At 32.6% G+C, this 11673-nt stretch overlaps 2 protein-coding genes across 11 annotated transcripts; one reads left to right on the top strand and one right to left on the bottom strand.

Moving 5' to 3' along the window:
• Positions 1-511: 511 nt before the first annotated feature.
• On the top strand, positions 512-5645 carry LOC108469921 (uncharacterized). Of its 10 annotated transcripts, none has more exons than XM_053031854.1 (12): positions 512-854; positions 945-993; positions 1069-1211; positions 1342-1485; positions 1700-1727; positions 2502-2561; positions 2948-3041; positions 3990-4032; positions 4149-4194; positions 4291-4346; positions 4437-4539; positions 5354-5645. In XM_053031854.1, exons 3-12 carry the CDS (start codon positions 1086-1088, stop codon positions 5371-5373), a joined length of 720 nt encoding a protein of 239 aa, XP_052887814.1. In that variant the 5' UTR covers positions 512-854; positions 945-993; positions 1069-1085; the 3' UTR covers positions 5374-5645. The 10 variants fall into 10 exon arrangements, with proteins under 10 accessions (XP_052887814.1, XP_052887815.1, XP_052887813.1 ...); XM_053031856.1 differs by adding an exon at positions 4956-5102 and having other exon boundaries at positions 517-854; positions 945-1211; positions 5350-5645; XM_053031857.1 differs by adding an exon at positions 4956-5102 and having other exon boundaries at positions 517-854; positions 945-1211.
• Positions 5646-6938: 1293 nt separating this feature from the next.
• On the bottom strand, positions 6939-9830 carry LOC108468510 (cation/H(+) antiporter 11-like). The gene is made up of 3 exons (XM_017769390.1): positions 9594-9830; positions 8472-9479; positions 6939-8072 (listed from the first exon to the last, which is right to left on the bottom strand). Exons 1-3 carry the CDS (start codon positions 9828-9830, stop codon positions 6939-6941), a joined length of 2379 nt encoding a protein of 792 aa, XP_017624879.1.
• Positions 9831-11673: the final 1843 nt, after the last annotated feature.

The raw sequence follows: 11673 nt of genomic DNA on the forward strand, positions 1-11673 counted from the left end.
AAAAATTGATAAATAAATAAAAAATAATGATTGATATGGATAGGTAACTATTTATTTTGGATAGGACCAGATTATAACATATAAAAATGAAATACAAAAACTAAAATCATTCCACATCAAATTCTAGCAAAATAGTTATATTTAAGTTAGGAAGAAATATCTCTAATGAAATGGAGATTAGATCGAAAAAGAATAATATAAAATCATGATTAACGTCTCAATCTTTAATAGAAATTTGATATGTGAGAGATTAATTGTTTACATTGAATAATTTTAACTTAATAATTAATTACAGCCATTTAATTATTTGTTTTCTTATTAAAATACACAATATTTATTTTCGAGTACTTAATTTTTTATTTATAAAACTAATTTAAAAATAGTAATAATAAATATTTTATAAAATTATTTAACTAATAATTTTAGCAAATAAAATAAAAAAACTTTTAACAGAACAAAACGATGTCATTTTATTTAAAATGAAATAATTTGTGTAAAAACGCCACAAAAAATTAACAATAACGGCGTTTTTAATAAAAACGCCGCAAAAAAATCATTTCGCTTAAAACAAAAAAGCAGTTTTATCCCCAAATTTCCAGCGGGGAAACCCCTAATTTTTCCCCCTAAAATGGTCCCTCCGTTGCTCTTTTCAATCAAGAAACTCTCCAGCAGCAGTCTTGATTTGGTTTCCAGTTAGACTCTGAGATAGAAGAGATGGCAGTGAACCAGACGGCGGCGTTGAAGGTGGGTCCACCTCTGTATTGGCATTTCATGGAAGGATTAGTAGCCTTCAGCCACACTTCCAACACTTGCCCACCTTGCCTTTGCGATTGCTCTTCTCACAATCCTTGAAGGTATTGCCAGATCTGGAACGATCTCATCTTCCGTTTCATATATATTGGATTTGCTAACCTTTTTTTTTTTTGCTGGGGGATTTTATCTAGGATGGTGACATCTGCTATGCCATCTGCCAGATTTTATCGTGTTATTTTGGTATTTGTGTATTCATCAGATCAAAGGGAAAATTAATTTGGTTTTGGAATGAACTTACTTGGGTTGCATTTGTAGATGATGGAACTTATGCAATGAAGAAAGTTCTCATTCGGAATAATGAACAGTTAGAATTGGTTCGGGAGGAGATCCGTGTTTCATCCTCGTTTAGTCACCGTAATCTTCTTCCCCTTCTTGATCATGCTATCATTTCTGTTAAGGTAATTGTTCAGATCTCTCATTCTAATTAGCGGTGTAAAATAAACTATTCTTCAAGATGCATTTTCTTTCTTTAAATCACTTTCCATGCAAAATTGTATTTGTCTGAAACAATTTGATTTAATTGGCTAGCCTACACAAGAAGGATCATGGAATCACGACGCATATCTACTATTTCCCGTTCATTTGGATGGAACGTTACTGGACAATTTCAAAGCTATGAGTGCTAAAAATGATTTCTTTTCTACCTTGGATGTTCTTCAAATATTTCTGCAGGTAAGTAAAACTGTCTTTTTCTATCCACTTTCCTATAGAGGTGTAAATGATAACCATGTGGCACTTGTTATCAGTGGATCCGATGCATTCTTCTATTTTCTAATATTTGATCATTTTATGTATTAGTAATGGTGTTTTCTTTTCAGATTCATTAATGTCATAACTGGTTCGAATTGACTATAAGCATTTTGACTCTGCCAAATTATTTCCACAGCTATCGTTCAGAGGCACTACAGCTTCAGGTGCTTTTTACTTCTTTACTTTTCTTCAGTATTGAAGAGTCTTCTTATATTCTCTGTTTTCAAACTTCTTTCTCATCCTCGCTAAAAACTATCCCAAGCTCTTCTAGTTCCTTAAACCTGTATGCTTCATGTTCTACCAACAAATATATGCATGCTTAAACATGAACAAAATGATGTATGAGTACATAATTGGCTTATCTGTTTGATGCATTTTTTATATCCTAAAACATGCTGATGTAACAATGTTTGATTGCTAATCACATGATTTTCACTTTTGTTTTCTCTTCAATAATGATTGATTGCTAATGTAACAATGTTTTTTTTTTACCAGGATGCTGTCTAACAATTGCATTACCAAGCCATGTTTTTAAGATTGATTGCAAATGACTGATATTGTGAAATAACACTTACATAAGATAAAGTAGTAACTCTGGCTTTGGTATGCAGGATGAACTGCTTTGGTTGGAATTGCTTGATAATTAATGTTGCTTATTTTTGTAAATTGGAAAATAATTTCAAACTGTTGGTATTTAAAATAAAGGCTATATTTTTATAAAAGTGACAAGTCTCTTTTTATTAGAATTTCTGAAATAATACGATGATATGGATTCACATTTTTCTTCCAGGAATAGACACGAACATAATATTACTGTTTCATTTGTTCCCTCTTCTGCGAACCCCCCTCCCCAATGAACTCAAGATTCACTGTGTTATGTCCTTGCTTCTAATTCCATCTTTTGTATATTTTCTGTAAAATGTGGTTTTGACCTGTAGAGGATGGAGAACTTTACATGTGGGGGAAGAACTCAAGCGGGCAACTTGGCCTTCGAAAAAGTAATAGCTAAATGAGCTCCTATTTATTTGAATGCTTATAATATTTAAGTTAAATTATTAAGTTGCCTATTTGTCAATGATTTGTTTTCTTATTATTAGCTTTATTGTGTAATCAGCATATTCTCACTTGTTTGGGATGAATGGCATATTGTACATACAGAGGCTGCGAAAGCAGTTCATAAGCCAACCAAAGTGGAATGCTTGAGTTGGCTTACAATTAAATTGGCTGCTTTGGGTTCAGAGCACACAGTTGTTGTTACTAGTATGAAACTGGAAATGCTTCACAAGATATAGATTCTATTTTCTCGCAGTACTATTTTGGATATGTTTTTGATATGTATGCTTGGATGTAATGTCTGTATTTCATTTTCTATGTATTTCACCAGATGGAGGTGAGGCTTTAAGTTGGGGAGCAGTTGCATCTGGAAGACTTGGTCATGGCCTTGAGTCGAGCATTTTTGGTTTTTTAACAAGCAATAGGTTACATTTTATGTTTACTTGATTATTGGCTGATATAAGAGAGCCTTCAGCTTATCCTTTCCTTCTCTTTTCTTTTTGGTAGTGCTTGAGGCAGGATTATTATTTCATAAGAGAAATAAATATTAATACCTATTGGATTATGCACAAGCACTGTACTGTGTGCCCCAAAATCCGGTGTGAAAGTACATCAGTGTGTCATAGCTTAGCAGGGGGTAGGGGGAGAATTAGAGCAAAATACATCTAGTATTTCCTCCTAGGCTGGATACTCCTGAGTGGTCCAGGCGCATTCTTCTTTGGTTGTTCCTAGAACTTCCATCCATTAATCCTGTGGCCTGGTGAGTCATTGTTGACCAGTCAGCTATTTTAGAACGGGAAGGAAAGGATCTGATTAAGTAGGCATGTCAAAGACAAAAGCATAAAAATAGACTGGAAATGGTTGTTATTGCCAAGGCCTACTTAGACATTTTAGATCAGGAATCACCTATTTGATTAATTGAATATTTGAGTACTGCTGCTCTTTTCTTTTATATAGATAAAGGAAGAATATGTTTGTGGGTCTAGGTCGTAAAATTTGAGATTATATGGTGAAATATAATAATGAAAATACATTTCCATTTGCAACATTTTAAGGTGTTCCCACTGTAACCAATGTGTGGAAACTGAAAATGAGATGTCTCCTAGGAATGCCAACTTTTATTAGTGTTTGACATGGACAAAGCTATATATATTTTTTTCCTTCTGCCTACAGATAGTGTACCGTTTGTTTTATTTTCTCCTTTCCCTTCTTTCACTTTCATATTTGTTTGTTTTACTATTCCTTTTAGAAATCAGATTATTTTTCTGTTCTTCTTTTATTTTTTATTATGAGTTTTTATTTTCATTTCATCTTGAGCTTTCTGTTTTCTCATAGTAAAGATTTTTAAGTTTATATATTTATAATTTTTTCAGTGAATATACACCAAGGCTTATAAAGAAATTAGAGGGTATCAGGGTAATCTCTACCTGTAACTTTGAACTTTTTACTGGTGTAACTAAAATTGCGGTGGACGTGTCAATTTCTTTCTGCTAACTATGGACCTTTGGCTTTATTATTTATCCCTGCATTAGGTCAAAAGAGTTGCAGCTGGCTTGTTGCATTCAGCATGCATTGATGGTAATTTGAAATGATTTCTCTTATGGTCAATCAATTTTTATGACCTTATTACTGGACATATTCCAAACTTTTGTTTTCAGATCTTAATTTGTCTAGGTATTGCAAAAACTGGGTCTTTGTTTGTGTTTAGGGATAAAGTGGTAGCTAATCTTGTAAGTTCTAAACCTGTCAGTTTTAACATCACCGAATGTTTCTAATCATATGGCATTTTTGAGTGATGTTATCTTAATGAAAATATTTAGGGATTTGGGGAGGCCAAGAATGCAACCATGCCATTCATGATCAATACATTGCCATATTCAGAAGAAGTTGCATGTGGTGGCTACCACACTTGTGTTGTAATAAGTAATTCTCTTATCTTCATTATTAAATGTTTTTGCATGTTTTTATTTATATGACTCACGATTTGGAGCCATCATTTGTTGCAATTGTCATGTTAGATAGATAGAACCTAGACTATCTTACCATGCTCTTATTATTTCCTACTCAGGATAAATCCTCTACAGAAAGTTTAAAGGTTAACTTCCAAAAGGAAGTCAGACTAGAAATACAAAGCAAACATTTTTGTTGTTTGAAAATCTTAAATCAATATATCTTTTAAAAATTTCATGCTTCAATAAATTATGAATATTCTCAATGATTATATAGGTTAGAATGAGTAAAAACCTAGAAGAATAGAAAATGATATGTCTATAATCAATGACAGGAATTGTAGGAAAATATGGTTTCATTTATGGACTGATGTCTGAATTGTGTTCCAGTGCTTGAAAATTAAGTGCAAGTTGATGTGAATGACAATGTCCTGGAGATCATATGGGAAGATAATAATTAAAACATGGAGGTTAAAAGGATGATAAGGAGAAGGAAGAGTTGGACTTTAAGGGAAAAAATGTGTCAAATCTAGTGAGGTTCGTCATGACATCTCCTTCAACCTTCATTTGACCCTTTTTGTCTTTTTCATATATGCTACTTATTTTCTTTTTGAGGCCTTTACAAGTCCATCAACATGAAACTGGACTTATGACTAACACTTATTTACAGCGACAGTAGAATTTAGGATTAGCCTAGCATCAGTTTTTTTATTATGAGTTTACTATTTACTGATTTCACTTTCATTACAGCAGATGGTATAGCTAATTTCCTTGTTTTGCTCAGTCAGGTGACAGAGATTCCGTTTAACAATTTTCTTTATTGCTGGAACAAGTTTTAACCAAGATCAAGATCAAAGTACTTCACTAAGTTATATATGCAGCCATTGCAATGAGAGGTGATGATGATTTGGCATTATATTCTCATCAGGATGAATTTTATTTTAGAAATTGTAATACTTTGTGTGTCTGTGTGTGTTTTTTTTTTATGTATTAAATTACATATTGAATCAATATTTATGTATTAAATTTAAATTCATTAATTTTTATATTTAGTTTTGAAGTTTAAATTTTAATGGAAAATTTAATTTAATTAATATTTTTTATTTATCCTTAAAATATATAGTTTAAAGTTCAAATTTCAAAAATTAAACATAATATAATATTTAACATAAAAATAAATATTATTTAATTAAAATAAAATAATTTTTTAAAGTTTACAATTTTTATCGGCGTTTGCAAGAAAAGCGTCGCTAAAGGTCATGATCTTTAGCGGCGTTTGCGGGAAAAGCGCTGCTAAAGGTTATGGTCTTTAGTGGCGTTTTAGAAAGCGCCGCTAAAGATCATGGTCTTTAGCGGCGTTTGTAAAAAATGCCGCTAAAGGTCATGGTCTTTAGCGGCGCTTTTTAATTAAAAATATGTAGTTTAAAGTTCAAATTTCAAAATTAAACATAATATAATATTTAACATAAAATAAATATTATTTAATTAAAATAAAATAATTTTTAAAGTTTATAATTTTACCGGCATTTGCGAGAAAAGCGTCGCTAAAGGTTATGGTCTTTAGCGGCGTTTGCGGAAAAAGCGCCGCTAAAGGTTATGGTCTTTAGTGTCGTTTTTAGGAAAGCGCCGCTAAAGGTCATGGTTTTTAGCGGCGTTTGTAAAAAAATGCCGCTAAAGGTCTTTAGCGTCGCTTTTTTAAATAAACGCCACAATTTTTTGCGGCGCCTGCTATAGTGACGTTTTTTGCAGCGCTTGTGAAAAAACCACTAATAGTTCTAGCGGCGCTTAGAAACGCCGCTAAAGGCCAAAAAAACGCCGCTAAAAGTCTATCCTCTTGTTGTGAATGCAAATTAAAGAAATTTGTTGTAATGTTTTAATCAAGAGGGTAATTAAAATATTAAATTAGCAACTATTTTTGGGTTTTCTTGTTAATGTTCAACAAATTTTTGTTGTTTCAAATAAATTTTCGGCCACAGACAAAAATGGTGTTACCAAATGAAAAATTAACAGAATTATATATTTTTATTTGTGTGATATTCTTATTTATCATTTTACATACATCAATTTGGTCAAATCATTCACTGCAATTAGTAATCAGTCAATTTTTAAACACGGTCAATATTTTCCCGACAATTTTACATCATTTTTATTGGTATAATAATAAATGTAACTTTTAATGTTTATACATTTCGTCAATTTAATCTTAATTTAACAAATTTATCCTTATTTACTTTTAAGTATTTTATATTCTAATGGCGATTTGATTGCGACTGTTTTTCGTTTAGGATTTATGATTGTACAATATTATTTTTAAAATTAGAATCTAAATTTTATTTCCTACAAAAGTATGAACATAAAAAGAGATAATTATAATCAATGTCTACTTTCAGCTATATAATGTTGTTGTTGCACAACTAACACAGATACCCTGCTATCTATATCTGTAGATGCAAAAAGGTCTCCGACAATCCCTAGCTCAGGGAATTCACTCCATTCTGATAAACCCATTGATTGTATAGACTCCACTCCGTAGCGTCTACCGACGATTATCAAATCATAATCGTCGGCAACCGTCCTAATGATCTTCGCAGTTTGTGATCCGCTATCCGATACTTGTTCTACATACATCATGTCACATCCATTACCAAGTACTCCATTATTTTGCTTAACATCTTTCAATATCTCAATATCCATTATCGTGTCCCAGTCTAAGACATCTCTGCGATCTTGATATGCAATGAGACGGATCACGGTTAGCTTCACTCGAGGGTCTCGAGCCATCCTTTTCGCCAACGTTAAAGCCTCCCTATCGTCTTTGCCACCTAAGAAAAGAATCCCAACAGAGTAGGACGACGATTTCATCGGTATTCGCCTCCCACCACGGTCAATGAGGATCCCTACCGAGCATGGTGATTGGTCCAAGACGCTACAATTCACGTTCCGTACCACATTGTTTTCTGCTTCTACAGACCCGTTAACGGACCATTTCCTATGGAAAGGGAGAATTATGAAAGATGTTTGCTTGTCAAGAGCCATAGTGCAAATATCTTCATGCATGAGCTTCGGCGGTGAGATTGCTGTGAAAGCATTAACTGTGACCAAACCCCAATTGTTCTGCTCGTATTGATAGAACGCAAGGATGTCCTCAAAGGAACCGCCGACGGTGGTGTTAATTTCATGCTTGTGGTGAGCTATAAACACCGGTGAATCACGAGCCATTAACTCGATCAAGTGAAGGGCGTAAATAACATTTGGACTTTCTTTCATAGGGCATGTGAGGTCAAGCAAATCGATCATGGCTGAGACATTTTCAGGCCAATGAATGCATGCAAGAACCCGTAGTTCAGCATCGGGTTTTAAGTGCATTAAGTTCCGTCTTTGATATCCTGCATATCCTGCATATTTTCTTGAAACTGGGTCGTAAAGGAACCTCACTAGGAGTGGGATTACAGTTGCATTTACAAGAATGGCAAAGACCGCCACGCTAAAAGTTGCTTCTGATATAACCTGCAAATGAAAAACATAATTAGAGCTTGTCGTAATCATAAATTTAGGCTTGAACTTTTAATTACTTTCGCATTTAAATTTCACCTTCAAGAAAATGAGTCAAATTAATGATTTTTAAGGGTAATATGAACTAAAATGTTAAATATTTAAACAATCAAGAGTATTTTATGTTAATTTTTTATAATTTTATAATTATTTATTAATGTGACATATAAAAAATAATGCTATGTTAGCATAAATTATATGTGGATTGTGACACAAATTGCTATGCTAGCATAGATAAAAAAGACAATATTTTAGTTAATTTTAAAAATAATTTAATTTTTTAAAAATTAACAGTCAAATTTTAAAAATAAAAAATTTAAATATATAATTATGCTAAACACAAGGACAACTTACCCAATTGTCTCTGAAAGTAGAAAAAAAAGCTAACTCCACGACCCCTTTGCTGCTCATAATGAGACCAAAAGCCAAGGAGTCCCTAAAGGGCATGAAGCTCACAAACGAAGCTATGAAACAAGATATAAATTTTGCAAGGAATGTCAAGAAAAATGAAATTATAGAAAATTTGACTCTGGGTGGATTCGACACCATCTTCCTCGGATTAACCCTCATTGCCGATGCTGTTATGTAGACAGCAAGAAAGATGCCATTGACAAAGCATTCGAACTTGTTTATCAACGTCGACCCTAGTGGCGGACCGTCAGGCACGGCTAAGCCGAAGAGAAAAGCACCGATTAAAGGTGCTTGCTGGGTCCAATGTGTAAATATAGCACATCCTATAGCAACCATCAGGATGGCCACGATGTACACTTCTTCAATTGGTTCTCCTTCTGGTGTTTTTTTAATGATCCAAAACATCATTGGGCGAAACACGAAGAAAAGGACTGTTATGAAAAGAAAAGCCACAAGTACGCGTTGTAGAGCCAACAATGGTGACGTGGCCCAATCGTGTGATAATGAAATTATGTGAACTAGAAACAAGGTGCTCAAGTCACCTACGGAGGCCGACGATAGAGCGAGTCGTCCGAGTTCAGAATTTATGATCTTGAGCTCGGTGAGAACGCAGGCGATGACCGAAAACGATGTTGTTGATTCGATCAATGTTCCGACTATTCGTTCGGTTTTTATTACATCATTCATTCGTTTATGTTCGTTGAAGTTCTTGTGAAGCACTATTCCGACCACGATGGGAGATAAAAGGGATATGATTCCAATCACTACGGATTTCTTTGTTGAGTTAAATGCCATCTTCACATCCATTTTCACTCCCGTTAGGAATATAAATAATGTGAAACCGAATACTGATACAGCGTCGATCATTTCTACACCTAACTCTCGACGATAAAATATGTTCCTGAATGCGTTTAGTTTCCCCATTATTGGAGGTCCCAAGATAAGCCCGGCCTAGTAAAAAAAAAAAAATTAAGGTTTCACTTACTTGACATGCATTTCATGAACCATAATAACTCAAGAATATATATAGAGAGAGAGGGGGTGGTAAGTGATTGATTAACGTACAATAATTTGAGAGGCGAATAAGGTGATTCCAAGAGGCTTGAGGATGGCAAAAATGAGATGAGAGGAGACGAATATCACGACGATCTGCATCTCTAGAAGTGGCAATGAGTATGTCAACATCGTCGACGGGTAAGCCAGATTTTCCCAGATACCGGCTGAATTTATTCTGGGAGGTAAAATGATGCAAAACTCATATGTGTCATTTTGGTGGGGAAGCGGTGATGGTGCTTCGACCATGGTTGCCGCTGGCTGTCGCTTGTGGCTAAGATTATAATGGTATTAATGAAGAGAATGTATTGGATGATAAGGGAAAGAACAATGCAAGGTTTAATACTTCACATAGAAAATTATTTTAGAATGCAAAGTAAGAAAGTTAAAAGAAATTGTTGCAATGTTAATCAATTTCAAGTTAGCAACAAATTTAGGGTTTTCTTGTTAATGTTAACAATTTCTTAGTTGTTTCAACTAGATTTTCGACCGCATGCAATTTGTCATATTTACCTAAAATTTAGTTTATTGAGTCACTAAACTTGATTTTATCATTGTAAGATGTAGTAATTTGATGTCTCAACATAAAGTAGTTTTACAGATAAATTAAAAGAAGAGAATAAAATAAGAAAAAAAATTAATACGTGATATTTGTTAACACAATTCATATTCACCAATCTTATTCTATTCTACAACGTTTCTCTTGAAACAAAAACCAAAAATAATTTTAATTTTATTTAAAGGATAATCTGCTGATAGAAAATTAACTATGATAGACAAACTTACTATACTTTTAACTGTTTTAAGTGTCTATTTTAAGTGTTTTTCAATGAAATGATTAATTTAAAAGAAAACATGATCATGTCTCATTTAAAATTAAAATTAAAATATTGTGAGTATTTTCGTGTAATTTTAAGTTTATTGATAGTTTTAAATATTCTTGTGTATATATATTTAAAGGTTAATTTTTATTTCTTGGACTACAACAAAATAGGCTTATCACGATACTTTTTTTTTATTTAAAACGATGCAAAAAAGGTTGACATAGGTGTCGCAACGCTTCTCTCGACACTTTTGAAAAAATCGTTTTTAGTACAGCTGGTATAAGTGTTGCGACACTTTTGCAAAAGCGTTGGTATAAGTCAACATAAGCCGACAAAAGTGAACAAACAAATATATCTTAATAAACTATTTTGGTAAAAATAAATAAATTATATGTTATACAGACAGACAAATATATTTGAATTACATCCCTATAAACATAATTAAATGTGAATATAAGTTTATAATTATTAATTAGGTTCAATAATTTAAATTAATAACTATTCATTTTAAATGTAATTATAGAAAGTTTAAAATGGTTAAGATACAAAATTCGAAAGTTAGTTTAAAATATCAAAATTTTGTACCAATCGACGCAAGCATACATGTTGGTATTGATTAAAATAGGCCGAAACACACAAAATGGTTGAAATGTACAAAAAATTTGATCGGAACAGAACATAAACTATTCAATATTGATTTAGGACAGGAACAATATCGGCAGATACCGGCTTCCATGGCAATGAGCAAAGATTGATATAAGAATTGGTTAGGCAATTTGAAAATCTTTATACATTTGCGAGACTTTACCCATAGAATAATTCACTATATTTTAATATTATAAGTCGTGATTTAAGTTCAACTTACTCATCCATTTACAACCTTACACCCAATGCATCAATTAAGACCACTAATATACTAGAACTTTCCTATTGAAAGCAAAATTACAATCTGAACCTCAAAAACAATTTCTTTACAAAGTATTTGTATTAAAACAAGTTCCTCTCATTGAACAAATGATTTAATTCATAATCAAGCAATTTTTTAAATAGGCATTATAAGCTTGTAATATTTTTATTGGTGTGAAGGAGACATGCTGCCATAATTGTGCTCCAATTAATCTTGAATCAATTCTTCAAATCAAAATCCTTACTTGATTGATATTTATTAAAATCAATCTTATATAACTTTTGCTGACGTTCCTAAAAAAAATACATAGAAAGATGTTCACAGAATTTATAACAGAAATGACAAGTTGCACAATCATCTA

The sequence above is a fragment of the Gossypium arboreum genome, chromosome 8, assembly GCF_025698485.1.
Source record: "Gossypium arboreum isolate Shixiya-1 chromosome 8, ASM2569848v2, whole genome shotgun sequence".
NCBI lineage: Eukaryota > Viridiplantae > Streptophyta > Magnoliopsida > Malvales > Malvaceae > Gossypium > Gossypium arboreum.